At 60.3% G+C, this 17,359-nt stretch overlaps 1 gene segment (V, D, J or C); it reads right to left on the bottom strand.

The window, feature by feature from the left end:
• Positions 1-8,290: 8,290 nt before the first annotated feature.
• Positions 8,291-8,846, bottom strand: LOC147414305 (Ig lambda chain V-1 region-like). The segment is given in 2 exon segments: positions 8,291-8,667; positions 8,801-8,846. Coding segments are annotated over 2 exon segments (423 nt in total).
• Positions 8,847-17,359: the final 8,513 nt, after the last annotated feature.

Below are 17,359 nucleotides of genomic sequence, written 5' to 3'. Positions count from 1 at the left end.
GCTCAGGCAGTGGGAACAGATGATCAATGTAGGTCCCTTCCAACAGAAAACCCCTGCCCTATCCTATTCTATTCTACACTACCCTACCCACTATGCTCCCCAAATGACAGGGGACCGGCACAGACCTGGGGCTCAAAGGGCTGACCAAGCTGGCACACCAGGCACAACCACCTGCAGCACCGGGCAGCACGGTCAGGGCCATGACAGGGACCTGTCCCACCATCAAATGGGGACAAGCAGAGATGCATCATGAGCGCCTGTGATGGCAGGAGGTGTTTGTATCACTTCCCCGTTGCTCCGTGTCAACATTATAGCTGCCGTCGTAGCCACCACAGTAATAGACGGCCTCGTCCTCGGCTTGGACCCCACTGATGGTTAACGTGCCCGTGGAGCCGGAGGCAGAACCAGAGAATCGCGAAGGGATGCCCGAGGGTCTCTTGTTGTCATTGTAGATCACAGTGACAGGGCCGGTGCCAGGTACCTTCTGCTGGTACCAGCCAACATAGCTGTTGCTGCTGCTGCTAAGCCCAGAGCAGGTGATCTGGACGGTTTGTCCTGGGTTCGCTGACACCGAGGGCGGCTGAGTCACTGCTGCCTGGACCAGGGAACCTGGAGAGGGAGAGGAGAGAGGGGAGAAGACAGGAGTCAGCCTGTGCCCCACGAGCAGAGCCCTCCCGGGGCAGTAGGACCAGACCCCTCTGCCCAAACGCCTAGGCCGGGCATAGCAAGTTTGGCCAGGGCACCTGAGCTGTGGGCGAGCACCACGAGGAGGAGAGGGGCCCAGGCCATGGCGCGATCCCACCAGATCCGTGTCCCCACGCCGATGGAGCTGTGTCGCAGACCCCGACTCCCTTTTAAGCCTCCGCCTGCCCGGAGCACGGCCCCTCCATGCAAATCTGACCCCACGCTCATGGCTGGATCCTGCCCGCTCCTCTCTCCCCACCTCCCTCCCTGCTCCCCGCCCAACCCCACCACCCCAGACGCAGCAGGGCTTGTCCTCAGGCACAGAGCACCACCACCTCCCAACTCAGAACCAAAAACCCACCAGCACAGACCCATCACCCCATCCCAAGTCCTGGCCGAGCAGCTGTAGGGCCAATGGGTTCAGGAAAGCTGGGTGGCTGGGGGGAATGGGGTCCCCCAGGGTGGCAGGCGGTGCTAGCAGCTCCCATTGAAGGGATGGGGATGACGCCAAACCCCAGCACTCCCTACCCCACTTTCGACACGTGTCCCTCCTACGGGTGTCCCAGGCCCCTAAGGTACCCTCTTGCTCCGCTGCTTTTCTGCCCTGGCTCTTCCCCTGCCAGCCCAGGCCCACCGCTCAACACCTTCGCTCTCCCCAGCCATCCACCCCGCGGCACAACCGGGGTCGTTCAGCACCGAGCCCCGGGGCTCAGCGATGGCTCCCCACGAGCAGGTCATGAGCCCAAGGGGCAGGGGCTGGTGCTGGGCAAACGCAGCCAGAGCCAGGGCAGGCCAGGGGCTCTGCTCACAGCTGTTGGGGCAGCCCCCAGCCAGCCCTGCTCCTGCCCAGCCATCGCAGCTGCCTGTGGCAGCCTCGTGCCCAGCCCAAGAGCAGCTGCAGCTGTAAGAAACACCCCCACCTCCTCGACGTTGCCCGTCCCAGAGCGCTCGGGGCACAGAGACCCCGATGGGCACGAGCAGGGCAGGGATGCAGGGGCCTGTCTCCCTACAGGCAGCTGGAGGGGACCGGCTGGAGCCAAGCACGTGCCACATGACAGGAGCCACCTCACAGGCACATGTGCTGCTCCAACACCGTGACCAAGCGGCAGCAGCAGCAGCAGCCGCCATAGCAGCAGGCGACACCCGAGGGGTCCTGGGGCAGTGGCAGTTTTGTTTCTCTCTTCCCCAGTGACCGGGCTTACAGTGACCCTCCTCAGCACTGCTGTCCCAGCCAGCCCAGTTACAGACAGCCTCTCCGCCTCCTCGGCTTGGAGCCCAAGCGTAGGTAATGTGGCTTAGAAGAATGTCATGATCCCAAGTGCTATGAATCCCCTCCCGAAATGACAAGGGACAGGCACAGACCTGGTGCTCTAAGGGACAGCCAAGCCGGACACCAGGCACAGCCTCTGGCAGCTCAGGGCAGCAAGGGCAGGGCCATGGCAGTGACCTGTCCTACCATCAAACAGGGAAACAGAGTCCTAACTTGTGTCTGCGTTGGCAGGAGGATTTTGTATCACTTCCCCATTGCTCTGTGTCACTATGGCACCAGTGTAACTGCTGTCGTAGCTACCACAGTAATAGACGGCCTCGTCCTCGGCTTGGACCCCACTGATGGTTAACGTGCCCGTGCTGCCGGACTTGGAGCCAGAGAATCGCGAAGGGATGCCCGAGGGTCTCTTGTTGCTCTGGTAGATCACAGTGACAGGGGCGGTGCCAGGTACCTTCTGCTGGTACCAGCCAACATAGCTGCCGCTAATCCCAGAGCAGGTGATTTGAATGGCTTGTCCTGGGTTGGCTGACACCGAGACCGGCTGAGTCAGCGCTGCCTGGACCAGGGAACCTGGAGAGGGAGAGGAGAGAGGGGAGAAGACAGCGGTCAGCCAGTGCCCCACGAGCACAGCCCTCCCAGAGCAGTGAGGAAGGATCCCTCTGCCCAAAGGCCTTGGCCGGGCACAGCGAGTCTGGCCGGGGCACCTGAGCTGTGGGCGAGAACCACGAGGAGGAGAGGGGCCCAGGCCATGGCGTGATCCCAACAGATCCGTGTCCCCACGCCGATGGAGCTGTGTCGCGGACCCCGACTCCTTTTTAACTCCCTGCATGCCTGGAGCACGGTCCCTCCATGCAAATCTGACCCCATGCTCATGGCCGGATCCTGCTCGTGCCTCTCTCCCCACCTCCCTCCCTGCTCCCCGCCCAACCCCACCACCCCAGATGCAGCAGGGATTGTCCCCAGGCACAGAGTGGAGAAACATCCCAACTCAGAACCTAAATCCCAGCAGCACAGAGCCCCTGTCCGCAGATGGGCTGAGCAGCTGCAGGGACAAAGGGCTCAGGAGAGCCGGGCTGCTGGAAGGAAGGGGAGGTGGGGTGGGGGGCAGACGATGCTCGCAGCACCCAGTCAAGGGGGTGGGATGACACCAATCCCCAGCACCCCACACTAGAAATTCCACATCTTCCCCTCCTACGGGTTTCCCAGGCCCTGCACAGCTCTTGCACATTCCTGTCCTTCCCCATTGCCTCTGGGGATCAATAATCGTGCCCTTGGCCCTTCTCTTGCTAAGAGCCATGCAGTGCCTTTTCCTTGGGTGGGACACCCCTGTCCAGGCCTGCAGGGGCCAAAGCGGCAGCAGACCCCTGGCAGAAAAGGCCACGGAGGGCTGGGAAGCCATCAAGCTGCACAGGAGCCAGCAACGCACCCATGGGCTGCCTTAGCAGGAGCATTGCCAGCAGTCGGGGAGAGGATCCTTCCCCTCCACTCAGAGCTCGGTGACACAGCTCAGCGCTGTGACAGCACTGGGCTCCCCCGCCAGGGATGGGGACAGATGGGATCAAAGGCGGAGAAGGGCTCTGATAGTGATAACGCGCTCAGCACATCACTTGTACAGAGAGAGGCAGCACTAGCTGGGGTGGCAGAGCCCAAGGCAGGGAACCTCAGGGACATCTTATCAACATTAGAAACAACAATATGGGTAGGAAAGGAGATGGAGGCAGGCTCCTCTCAGAGGTGTCCGCTGAGGGCACGAGAGGCAATGGGCACAGACTGAAACACAGGAAAAGATGCCTGAAGATAGGAAAACCTTTTTCCTGCTGCAAGGATGGCCAAACACCGGAACGAGTTGCCCAGAGAGCTGTGAAGTCTCCAGCCTTGGAGATATTCAAAACCGGCCTGGACAGGCTGTGGGCAAGCTGCAGTAGCCAACCCAGAATCGAGCAGGGGGTGGGACAAGACAACCTCCAGAGGCACCTACAGACCCAGCGATTCTGGGGCTTTCCACAGCAGCAGCAGCAGGTCACACCCGAGGGGCTCTGGGGCAGCAGCAGGTTTGTTTCTCTCTTCCCAGGTGATGGGGGTTGCAGTGACCCTCCTCAGCACTGCTGTCCCAGCCACGACAGTTACAGACAGCCTCTCCGCCTCCTCCTCAGCTTGGAGCCCATGCGTAGGTAATGTGGCCAAGAAGAATGGCATGTTGCCAAGTGCTGTAGATCTCCTCCCCAAATGACAGGAGACAGGCACAGACCTGGGGCTCTAATTGACAGCTGAGCTGGGACACCAGGCACAGCCACTGGCAGCTCAGGGCAGCAAGGGCAGGGACATGGCAGGGACCTGTCCTACCATCAAACAGCGACAACAGAGACTACTACATGTCTGTGATGGCAAGAGTACTTTTTATCACTTTCCCGTTGCTCCATGTCAGTGTGGTATCAATATAGCTGCTGCCGTAGCCACCACAGTAATAGACGGCCTCATCCTCGGCTTGGACCCCACTGATGGTTAACGTGCCCGTGGAGCCGGACTTGGAGCCAGAGAATCACGAAGGGATGCCCGAGGGTCTCTTGTCATTCCAGTAGATCACAGTGACAGGGGCAGTGCCAGGTACCTTCTGCTGGTACCAGCCCACTTCATAGCTGCTGCTGCTGTACACCCCAGAGCAGGTGATCTGGACGGTTTGTCCCGGGTTCGCTGACACCGAGGGCGGCTGAGTCAGCGCTGCCTGGACCAGGGAACCTGGAGAGGGAGAGGAGAGAGGGGAGAAGACAGGGGTCAGACAGTGCCCCACGAGCACAGCCCTCCCCAGGAAGTGTGACAGGGACAGGACCTCCCTGTGCCTAAATGCCATGATGACACAGAGCGACTCAGCCCAGCACACAGAGCCCAAGGACAAACTACAAGCGTCGTGTAAGTAGAACTGGCAAAAGCAAGAGGAGAGGAAAGCCAGTGTCTGTGCCTCCATCATGATGACCAGTACTGCTGCCATTGTAGCTGCCACAGTAATAGACGGCCTCGTCCTCGGCTTGGACCCCACTGATGGTTAACGTGCCCGTGGTGCCAGATATGGATCCGGAGAATCGTGAAGGGATGTCCGCGGGTCTGTAGGTATTCCAGTAGATGACAGTGATGGGGGCACTGCCAGGTACCTTCTGCTGGAACCAGCCATAGTAGCTGCCAAAAGTGGTGCTACTCCCAGAGCAGGGGATCTGGACGGTTTGTCCTGGGTTCGCTGACACTGAGACCGGCTGAGTCAGTGCTGCCTGGACCAGGGAACCTGGAGAGGGAGAGGAGAGAGGGGAGAAGCCAGGGGTCAGCCAGTGCCCCACGAGCACAGCCCTCCTGGGGCAGTGAGATAGGAATATCATATTCAGAGAGTAATGGATGCCACCACAGTCACTTGCAAATTTGGGGAGTACAGCACAACACATCTCAGCACAGAGGCTGCTCTGGCAGCAGCAGGACAACATGGTCATCACTAGGAAGAGGCAGCGGGGAGGGTGACAAGGCAACACTGTGAATTTTGTTGGGGCAAAGATAATGCTCCTCCCCGGCTGTCAGGGGGAGACCAAGAGAACCTGCAGTTCTCTGGATCAGGAAAGAGGAGACATTCACAGCCATGGTTGTGCAAAGGGGACAGGAACTTGCCTCAGCCCCACAGCCAGCCAGGAGGGAGAAGGGTTGAAACCCTTCCTCCGATTTTAGAGTCTGTTTCTCACTTCCTATTACTCAATGCCACCAGAAAACATAGTTGCTGCTGCTGTCAGCACCACCACAGTAATAGACGGCCTCGTCCTCGGCTTGGACCCCACTGATGGTTAACGTGCCCGTGGTGCCGGACTTGGAGCCAGAGAATCGCGAAGGGATGCCCGAGGGTCTCTTGTCGTTCTGGTAGATCACAGTGACAGGGCCGGTGCCAGGTACCTTCTGCTGGAACCAGGCATACCAGTTGCTGCTGCTGCTACCTCCAGAGCAGGTGATCTGGAAGGTTTGTCCTGGGTTCGCTGACACCGAGGGCAGCTGAGTCAGCGCTGCCTGGACCAGGGAACCTGGAGAGGGAGAGGAGAGAGGGGAGAAGACAGGGGTCAGCCTGTGCCCCACGAGCACAGCCCTCCCGGGGCAGTGGGACCAGACCCCTCTGCTCAAAGGCCTTGGCTGGGCACAGCGAGTCTGGCCAGGGCACCTGAGCTGTGGGCGAGCACCACGAGGAGGAGAGGGATGAGGCCAGACAGGTGGCAGCTCCTGACACAAAAGACGGAAGGGGCCAGGGTGCTGCACAGTCTCTTGCTGTCATGGGGCCGTCCTGGGGCAATGCCCAGGGCCAGGGGCTTCTCAGGGGGACAGAGGTGCTGGGGTGCTCCTGCACAGGCTGAGCAGGAGCCCAATGAGCTGGCACTGGGCAGACACAGGCAGTGCTGGAGCAGCCCGTGGCTCCTCTTGCAGCACAACAGAGCAGCCCCCGGCCAGCCCTGCTCTGTCCCACCAGCCTCACACACGGCCCTCGAGCTGCTGCACCCACGACAAACATCCCTTCCAGGGGCGGAAGGCAAAGCTTTGCCCAGCTCCCTCGAACATGGCATGTCCCCACCTCTTGGTGCTGGGGACACAGTTTCAGCAGGGCTGAACTCCCCTGGGCTCGCGCCCCGGGGGCTCCTGGCACAGCTGGGCTGGCAGAGGGCAGGGAGACACCCGGCAGGGCTCTGGACACCACTCGGTGAACACAGGGGGAACTCAACCCCGCAGCGTGGGACAGGGACAGGGCAGCTGGTGGTCATCCCTTCCCCAAATGACTGGGGATGGGCAAGGCCTGTGATTCTAAGGGATGGCCAAGTTGGAACACCAAGCACAGCCACTAGCAGCACAGGGCAGCAAGGGAAGGGTCAGGGTAGGGACTCATCCACCATCAAATGGGGACAGTAGAGACTCCTAATATGTGCTTAAGATGGCAGGTGGTTTTAGTATCACTTCCACATTGCTCTGTGCCACCGTGGCACCAGTATATCTGCTACTCTCATAGCTACCACGTAATAGACAGCCTCGTCCTCGGCTTGGACCACATTGATGGTTAACATGCCCGTGGTGCTGGACTTGGAGCCAGAGAATCGTGACAGGATGCCCGAAGGTCTGTTGGTGTTGCTGTAGATCACAGTGACGGGGCAACTGCCAGGTACCTTCTGCTGGTACCAGCCAGCATAACCATAGCCGCTGCTAATCCCGGAGCAGGTGATCTGGACGGTTTGTCCCGGGTTCGCTGACACCGAGGGCAGCTGAGTCAGCGCTGCCTGGACCAGGGAACCTGGAGAGGGAGAGGAGAGAGGGGAGAAGACTGGGTCAGCCTGTGCCCCAGGAGCACAGCCATCCCCGGGCACAAGGACACTGATGGTACTCCTCTGCCTGCAGGCACACAGACGGGACACCCTGGGTGCAGCCCCAAGCCCAGGCACTCCCTGAGGACTGGCTGGAGCCAGACCCTCGACCCTGGCCCTGCCTGCTGCCCCTCGGGGCACACCTCATGCCTCTCACTGAGACTGGGCTGCCCAGGGGCAAGGCCTGCCAGGGGCACCCAGCCTTTGCAGCAGTCTGGAGACACCCCTGCCCATGCCCCAGAGGGGGCCACGTCCAGGCCAGCAGCCAGGGATGCAGGGCAGGGAATGCAAAGTCAGTGGGAAGCTGCGTGGGGAGATGGTGATTGACAGAGGGAATGGGGGCATCTCCAGCCCAGTATGGGCTGGTGAGAAGCACCACCATGGACACCAGAGGTACTGGGCTGCCTGTGCAGGGGGCATGAGCTCCACTGGGGCCTTTTCAAGATTAAATGTGCCCCAAACAACACCCTTTCCCCTCACACCTCTTGTCTGCACAGTAGCACAAAGCACCCAGGGCACATGCGCTCTGGCTCTTGGGCTCCTCCACATCCCTTGGCATGAGTCAGGAACATCCCCAAATGCAGCCCAGGCCCAGAGTGCTTTGAAGGGTGGAACGGAAAGGGGGCACAGAGTGCCTGGAGCCTTACAGCATAGCCCTGCAACGCACAGACCTTCCCAGAGCCAACGGGTCCCTACCCAGCCCAGGGATTCCCCCAAACCCCACCTCTGCTCATCTCTGTGGAAAGTCTCTCAGGCACAAAAGGGACTGAAATTCCCCCTGCCCAGCAGCACTGCACTACTGCCCCACAGGAAACACCACTTGCAGGTCCCTGGGGCAACGAAGGAGGTGCTGAGCAGCACACACCGACACTGCACTGGCAGCACAGAGAGGAGGTGGCATCAGGACAGACATGCAGCCAGAACACGCACAAGTGCAAAAGGGCACCAACTGCCCACCCTCTATAGCTCTTCCTCACACAGTGGAGGCGTAGGAATGAACAGGAGGGAAAAACCTAATCCCAGCATCACCATGTCCCTGACCAGCATTGCTGCTGTCCCAGCCACCACAGTAATAGACGGCCTCATCCTCGGCTTGGACCCCACTGATGGTTAACGTGCCCGTGGTGCCGGACTTGGAGCCAGAGAATCGCGAAGGGATGCCCGAGGGTCTCTTGTTGCTCTCGTAGATCACAGTGACAGGGGCGGTGCCAGGTACCTTCTGCTGGAACCAGCCGACAGCATAACCGCTGCTGCTGCTGCTGTACAGCCCAGAGCAGGTGATCTGGACGGTTTGTCCTGGGTTCGCTGACACCGAGGGCGGCTGAGTCAGCGCTGCCTGGACCAGGGAACCTGGAGAGGGAGAGGAGAGAGGGGAGAAGACGGGGTCAGCCTGTGCCCCATGAGCACAGCCCTCCCTGGGCAGTAGGACCAGACCCCTCTGCCCAAAGGCCTTGGCTGGGCACAGCGAGTCTGGCCAGGGCACCTGAGCTGTGGGCGAGCACCACGAGGAGGAGAGGGGCCCAGGCCATGGCGCGATCCCAACAGAGCCGTGTCCCCACGCCGATGGAGCTGTGTCGCGAACCCCAACTCCCTTTTAAGCCACCACCTGCTCCCGCGCCACCCTCTGTGGAAACGTGGCCACCAACATTCTCTGGCAGCTCCTGTCCCCGTGCTCCCCCTGCCCATCGCAGGCAAATCTCCCGCTCACCAAAGACACCAAGATCCCTCTGGGCTGCCTGCTCCCTTGGTCGCTCAGCTGGGAAAACCATGTCCTGCTTCACACCAGGGCACCGCAAACGGGTTTCTCTCGGGAGCCACAGGCCTCTGACCAGCTGGATCGAGGTGTCTGGGCAAACACTCCTCCACTCCCGTGTCGGTAATCACAACCTTAGCCAAGAGCCAGGCCAAGGGACAGCAGGAACGCTTTTCTGCCCTGCCTTGCTGAAGCGTCCCCCGCAGCCACCTCAGCCCGGCCTGTGCCCCTGGCATCCCTCACCCACCCTTACAGCAGCCCCCTGCGGCGGCACAGCTCCTCCGGCCACGCTCCCCTTCCCCTCCTGCCACGGGCGCTTCTCCACAGGGCTCCGCACCCGCAGCCGGCCCAGCACAAGCCCGCAGCACCCTGCCAGCGCCCTGCCCACAGCACAGCCCTGCCCGGGCTCGTGCGCCCACACCTCCCGAGCCAGGAGTGCTGCGGCAGCACGGACGCTCCCACCGCAGGGGCGAGGAGAAGTGCTCTGGCCTCTGCGACCTCTGGAGCGTGAGGGCAAAGGCCCAGCCTGCCCAGCTCCTCACACCGCCCTGCCCAGGCCCGCCCCGAACCAGGGGGTGGGAGGGCTTTGCCAGAGGGATTAGAGTCCTTGGGCATCCCTGACAGATCCTGAAGTGCTTCAGGGCTGCGTCTCGGGAACCAAACAGCAGCGTCCTTTCAGCCCTCGGAGCCCCCTCGCACCAAACTCCGGCCTCCCTTCCCCTTTCAGAACCATAACAAATCCGACCCGCACGCACGAAGACAGGGATTTATTAGTCTGTGCTCGTTTTACAGAAGAGGCTCAACCCCAAGCTACCACCGCCCTCTGCGACTCCCTTAGGCCAGGAACACAGCAGCTCCTCCTCAGGCACGGCATGTTTTCCACAGGCCTCGCAATCAGCACTTCCTTCTGCTTCAAGTTCGCCTTGGGAACCAAGACCAGCGCTTTTTCACAAGCTCACCAGCAACAAGGCCTTGTGGCGGCTCTACGGTCCAACCCGCGCAGCAGCAGCACCCCCCCGCGGCCTGCCCCCACTTAACTGCAAAGAGGAGGACTGAAAGGCAGCCCCAAGTCAACAAGCGGGTCGCGACACGAACCAGTACTTCTTGAACTCCTTTCTTTCTACTTTCACATCATCCTCAACCAGTTGGTACACATAAGTCACCACTGTGGCAGCCTGGATATCCATCAGCACAAACGAAGGGACGACGCTCCTGCAAAGGAAACATGCTTTGGCGATCGTCCCACCTCGCTTGCGCTTCTCGCTACCAACAGGCCTCACGCTTACGTGTTCTAATACGCTGGGTTGCCAAGGGCTGCGGGGAGCGGGGAAGCACTGCAGTTCGCAGGCACTGACAACAGCGTCTCAGGCAGAGTTGCACTTAGCCTAGAGCAGCCCTCCAGGCTCCCAAACAGCCTGGGTCGTGTCAGGCTCAGATGCTTGTCTTGGTTTGAAAGACAGGTGTTTGTGGAGGAAGGCAGGAGCCTCCCTTGAAACGGAAAGTGCAACCCCCTTCCCTCCAAATTATTATAATTTTGAAATTAACGGGCCTTCAGGCAAAGATATGGGGAATAGGAATAACAGTTCTTTACTAATATATATATATATAACACAAGGCAGGGAAAAAACAAACAACCCACTGGTTTACACTGACAGAGTCAGAACTACAACCTGACACCCTGTTAGGGTGGCAGTAGCAGTCCGATAAGATGCTGGCTGCAGTCCTCCTGAAGCGATGGATGTAGTTCTGTTGAAGCAGCAATCAGGTAAAAGGGTCTGGTCTTCCTCCGAAGGTCCAGCGGTAGGTAGGTAGCTCTTGTCCTCTGGAACTCCAGTGGGGGGAAAAGCTCCTCTGGGAATCCAGTGGAAGAAGGCTGCTAGGGTGTTCGAGATCTCAGTTTTTATTTGGCATGGATTGCTTGGCTCCTTCCCCCCTGGGCGGAGCATCTCACAATGGGATGGGGAGTCGTGAGGCAGTTCCTTGATGGGCCATTAACAGGAGATAGTCCAGAGAGGGGAGGCAGGGAGCACCACCCCACCTGGTCTCAACAGCTCCTGAGGATGGTAATAGAATACTTTTTTTCCTTTTGGCACATTTTACACTGTAACCTAGGACAATGCTATAGCTGACGGTGCCTCCAGAAGTCTGGTTTCTTACAAAACATCAGCACGCAGCTTCTGGGAAGACACCAGGAAGCAAAACGACTCCATGAAGCTGCTGCAACTCAGCCCTCTCCGGGCCCAGGAAGCAGCCTCAGGCACCCCAGTGCTGGGCTGCCGTGCCCCACACATGGGCTAAGCAAAACCCTGGTAACAGGGGAGCCTCGCTGCCTTCCCCGGGAAGAGACAGCGCTGGCCTCCTGGCGCAGAGGCTACCCAACGGTAAAGAAACACCCAGCACCAGTGCCAACATCACACTTTGCAGGCAGGAGCAACCAGCCACACCACAGGTCTGCATGGCCAGGACCTGCGTCACTCCCACATCCTCCTCCACCACCATCCGGGTAACTGCCACCCCCACACAGCAACCAGTAACGGTCAACCCAGAGCACCCAACCATGGCCACCCCGCGGGGCACCTGGATGCTGATCAGCGCTGCTGTCCTGGGCACCACAGTAATAGACGGCCTCGTCCTCGGCTTGGACCCCACTGATGGTTAACGTGCCCGTGGAGCCGGACTTGGAGCCAGAGAATCGCGAAGGGATGCCCGAGGGTCTGTTGTTGCTCCCGTAGATCACAGTGACAGGGGCTGTGCCAGGTACCTTCTGCTGGTACCAGCCGACAGCACTGCCACTGCTAAGCCCGGAGCAGGTGATCTGGACGGTTTGTCCTGGGTTCGCTGACACCGAGGGCGGCTGAGTCAGCGCTGCCTGGACCAGGGAACCTGGAGAGGGAGAGGAGAGAGGGGAGAAGACAGGGGTCAGACAGTGCCCCACGAGCACAGACCTCCCAGGGCAGCAAATGGGGCAGGGCCCCTGTTCCTTAAGGTCCCAATGTCACACAGGGACCCAGAGACTCACACACGGAGCCCAAGGCCAGAGCCATGGGGCCCTATGAGGAAAGGTAGCAAAAGCAGGGATAGGGAGTGCCAGAGTTGGAGAAGAGCGCTGGTCAGGGTTCAGGCACATTATGGGGGAGTAGAGCCCTGCTCATTCCACAGCTTCCCAGCACAGAGGCAATTCCAGCAGCACAAAAAGGATGGGGGAGAGCCAGGATCAAAAGGCAGGGGGGCTGGGGACAAGGCAAAGTCATGCCTTCTGTTGGGACAGATATGAAGCACCCTTGGCCCCAGAGTCACCTCATGCCTGGAATAGCACTGACAGGAGAACATTCACAGCCACGTCCTTGCAAACAGACAGGAACCTGCTCCAGCACCCCAGCCCTACTGAGCCAGGAGGGAGAAATGCAGAAACTCCTCCATCTTTAACTCCTTGACCTCACTTCCACATTCTTCCATGTCACTACAACAGCATCACTGCTGCTCTCCCAGCCACCACAGTAATAGACGGCCTCGTCCTCGGCTTGGACCCCACTGATGGTTAACGTGCCCGTGGTGCCGGACACAGAACCAGAGAATCGCGAAGGGATGCCCGAGGGTCTCTTGTTGCTGCTGTAGATCACAGTGACAGGGACGGTGCCAGGTACCTTCTGTTGGTACCAGCCAACATAATAATAGCTGCCAGTGTAAACCCCGGAGCAGGTGATCTGGACGGTTTGTCCCGGGTTCGCTGACACCGAGGGCGGCTGAGTCAGCGCTGCCTGGACCAGGGAACCTGGAGAGGGAGAGGAGAGAGGGGAGAAGACAGGGGTCAGACAGTGCCCCACGAGCACAGCCATCCCCGGGCACAAGGACAGCGATGGCACTCCTCTGCCTGCAGGCACACAGACGGGACACCCTGGGTGCTGCCCCAAGCCCAGGCACTCCCTGAGGACTGGCTGGAGACAGACCCTCGACCCTGCCCCTGCCCGCTGCCCCTCGGGGCACACCTCATGCCTCTCACTGAGACCGGGCTGCCCAAAGGCAGGGTCTGCCAGGGGCACCCATCCTTTGCAGCAGTCTGGAGACACCCCTGCCCCAGAGGGGACCACGTCCAGGCCAGCAGCCAGGGATGCAGGGCAGGGAATGCAAAGTCAGTGGGAAGCTGCGTGGGGAGATGGTGATTGACAGAGGGAATGGGGGCATCTCCAGCCCAGCATGGGCTGGTGAGAAGCACCACCATGGACACCAGAGGTACGGGGCTGCCTGTGCAGGGGGCATGAGCTCCACTGGGGCCTTTTCAAGATTAAATGTGCCCCAAACAACACCCTCTCCCCTCACATCTCTTGTCTGCACAGTAGCACAAAGCACCCAAGGCACATGGGCTCTGGCTCTTGGGCTCCTCCACATCCCTTGGCATGAGTCAGGAACATTCCCAAATGCAGCCCAGGCCCAGAGTGCTTTGAAGGGTGGAACGGAAAGGGGGCACAGAGTGCCTGGAGCCTTACAGCATAGCCCTGCAATGCACAGACCTTCCAAGAGCCAACGGGTCCCTACCCAGCCCAGGGATTCCCCCAAACCCCACCTCTGCTCAGCTCTGTGGAAAGTCTCTCAGGCACAAGAGGGACTGAAATTCCCCCTGCCCAGCAGCACTGCACTACTGCCCCACAGGAAACACCACTTGCAGGTCCCTGGGGCAACGAAGGAGGTGCTGAGCAGCACACACCGACACTGCACTGGCAGCACAGAGAGGAGGTGGCATCAGGACAGACATGCAGCCAGAACATGCACAAGTGCAAAAGGGCACCAACTGCCCACCCTCTATAGCTCTTCCTCACACAGTGGAGGCGTAGGAATGAACAGGAGGGAAAAACCTAATCCCAGCATCACCATGTCCCTGACCAGCATTGCTGCTGTCCCAGCTACCACAGTAATAGACGGCCTCATCCTCGGCTTGGACTCCACTGATGGTTAACGTGCCCGTGGAGCCGGACATGGAGCCAGAGAATCGCGAAGGGATGCCCGAGGGTCTCTTGTCGCTGCTGTAGATCACAGTGACAGGGGCGGTGCCAGGTACCTTCTGCTGGTACCAGCCAACAGCATAACCGCTGCTGTGTAGCCCAGAGCAGGTGATCTGGACGGTTTGTCCTGGGTTCGCTGACACCGAGGGCGGCTGAGTCAGCGCTGCCTGGACCAGGGAACCTGGAGAGGGAGAGGAGAGAGGGGAGAAGACAGGGGTCAGCCTGTGACCCACGAGCACAGCCCTCCCGGGGCAGTGGGAACAGACCCCTCTGCCCAAAGGCCTTGGCTGGGCACAGCGAGTCTGGCCAGGGCACCTGAGCTGTGGGCGAGCACCACGAGGAGGAGAGGGACGAGGCCAGACAGGTGGCAGCTCCTGACACAAAAGACGGAAGGGGCCAGGGTGCTGCACAGTCTCTTGCTGTCGTGGGGCCGTCCTGGGGCAATGCCCAGGGCCAGGGGCTTCTCAGGGGGACAGAGGTGCTGGGGTGCTCCTGCACAGGCTGAGCAGGAGCCCAATGAGCTGGCACTGGGCAGACACAGGCAGTGCTGGAGCAGCCCGTGGCTCCTCTTGCAGCACAACAGAGCAGCCCCCGGCCAGCCCTGCTCTGTCCCACCAGCCTCACACACGGCCCTCGAGCTGCTGCACCCACGACAAACATCCCTTCCAGGGCCTGAAGGCAAAGCTTTGCCCAGCTCCCTCGAACGTGGCATGTCCCCACCTCTTGGTGCTGGGGACACAGTTTCAGCAGGGCTGAACTCCCCTGGGCTCGTGCCCCGGGGGCTCCTGGCACAGCTGGGCTGGCAGAGGGGAGGGAGGCACCCAGCAGGGCTCTGGGCGCCACTCGGGGAACACAGGGGGAACTCAGCCCCGCAGCGTGGGACAGGGACAGGGCAGCTGTGGGTCCTCCAGCATTTCTTTACCGAGAGGGCGGTCAAACACTGGAACAGGCTTCCTTGAGAGCTCATTGATGCCCCAAGCCTGTCAGTGTTCTAGAGGCTTTTGGACCATGCCCTTAATAACAGGCTTTAACTTTTGGTCAGCCCTCAACTGCTCAGGCAGTGGGAACAGATGATCAATGTAGGTCCCTTCCAACAGAAAACCCCTGCCCTATCCTATTCTATTCTACACTACCCTACCCACTATGCTCCCCAAATGACAGGGGACCGGCACAGACCTGGGGCTCAAAGGGCTGACCAAGCTGGCACACCAGGCACAACCACCTGCAGCACCGGGCAGCAGGGTCAGGGCCATGGCAGGTACCTGTCCCACCATCAAATGGGGACAAGCAGAGATGCATCATGAGCGCCTGTGATGGCAGGAGGTGTTTGTATCACTTCCCCGTTGCTCCGTGTCAACATTATAGCTGCCGTCGTAGCCACCACAGTAATAGACGGCCTCGTCCTCGGCTTGGACCCCACTGATGGTTAACGTGCCCGTGGAGCCGGACGCAGAACCTGAGAATCGCGAAGGGATGCCCGAGGGTCTCTTGTTGCTGTCATAGATCACAGTGACAGGGCCGGTGCCAGGTACCTTCTGCTGGAACCAGCCAACATAGCTGTTGCTGCTAAGCCCAGAGCAGGTGATCTGGACGGTTTGTCCTGGGTTCGCTGACACCGAGGGCGGCTGCCTGGACCAGGGAACCTGGAGAGGGAGAGGAGAGAGGGGAGAAGACAGGGGTCAGACAGTGCACCACGAGCACAGCCCTCCCAGGGCAGTGGGACCAGACCCCTCTGTCCAAAGTCCTTGGCTGGGCACAGCGAGTCTGGCCAGGGCACCTGAGCTGTGGGCGAGCACCACGAGGAGGAGAGGGGCCCACGCTACGGCGCGATCCCACCAGATCCGTGTCCCCACGCCGATGGAGCTGTGTCGCGGACCCCGATTCCCTTTTAAGCCCCCGCCTGCCTGGAGCACGGCCCCTCCATGCAAATCTGACCCCACGCTCATGGCTGAATCTTGCTTGCCTCTCTCCCCTGCTCTCTCCCTGCTCCCTGCCCAACCACACCACCCTCGATGCAGCAGGGCTTGTTCCCAGGCACAGGGTGGAGACACACCTCAGCTCAGAATCTGAAACCCCCCAGCAAGGACCCCTCCATCCCCAGCCTGGGCTGAGCAGCTGCAGGGCCAAAGGGCTCAGAAGAGCCGGGCTGACAGGGGCAAGGGGGTGAAGGTGTGTCAGGCAGCACCCACAGCTCCAACCTGTCCCCCACAGCTTGCGGGGAGCAGACAAGCTGGTGTCCATGCCAAGGATGGAAGGTCAAGCCCTTGCCCAAGTTAGTGCCACTGCGGTCCAGCTGGGCCCAACTGTGCTCTCCCATGGGGAAAAGGCTGGGAAGAGGCAGGAGTAAAGCCCCAGTTTCACCCCTACAAGCTTCTCAGCTGAGTATTATCTGAGACTGATGAGCACCCAGGGCATTAATATGGAGTGGGCAAGGAGAGCAGGGCCAGGAGCAGGGCTCGTTTGGGAGCACAGAGTAACCCTCAGCCCTGAGGATCACAGGGTGCTCGTGCAGTCCTGCCTGTGCCCTCTTGGCCCCTGCCCGCGGCGCATATCCCTCACCCCCAACGCCAAGGTCCCGGGTGCAGACCTGGGGAAGAAGGCCACCTGGGGCCCCGCTGCCCACACGACAGCTCCTGACACCACAAATGTAGCCCTCATTGGTCCAGCACCCCTGTTCAAAACCTGGCCCCGTCACAAGCCCTCACTCCCAGCTCTTGTCCCCTGCCCCAGGCACACTCACGGGGATGCAGGAATTGTCACTGCTGAAAACAAGCGACACCCCATGACATGGAGGAGCCGGCGCCTTTGGCCCCAGCAGTAGCACCAGTCCCGGGGTTCCGCAGCGGAATGGGGATGGGAGCAGGGTGGGACAGGGACAGGGCAGCTGACAGTCAGTCATTCCCTCCCCAGATGACTGGGGACAGGCACAGACCTGTGGTCCTAATGGGCAGCCAAGCTGGGATACCAGGCACAGCCACCAGCAGTACAGGGCAGCAGGGGCAGAGCCATGGCAGGCACCTGCTCCACCATCAGATGAGGACAAGCAGAGACTCCTAACGTGTGCTTGCAATGGCAGGAGGTTTTGGCATAACTTCACGTTCGCTCCGCTTCGCTGTGACAGCACTACTGCTGCTGTCGTAGCCACCACAGTAATAGACGGCCTCGTCCTCGGCTTGGACCCCACTGATGGTTAACGTGCCCGTGGTGCCAGACGCAGAACCAGAGAATCGTGAAGGGATGCCCGAGGGTCTCTTGTTGCTGTCATAGATCACAGTGACAGGGACGGTGCCAG

This window comes from Leptosomus discolor, chromosome 16, assembly GCF_034619465.1.
Source record: "Leptosomus discolor isolate bLepDis1 chromosome 16, bLepDis1.hap2, whole genome shotgun sequence".
Lineage (NCBI taxonomy): Eukaryota > Metazoa > Chordata > Aves > Leptosomiformes > Leptosomidae > Leptosomus > Leptosomus discolor.
This window is presented reverse-complemented; position numbering and strand designations above follow the sequence as displayed.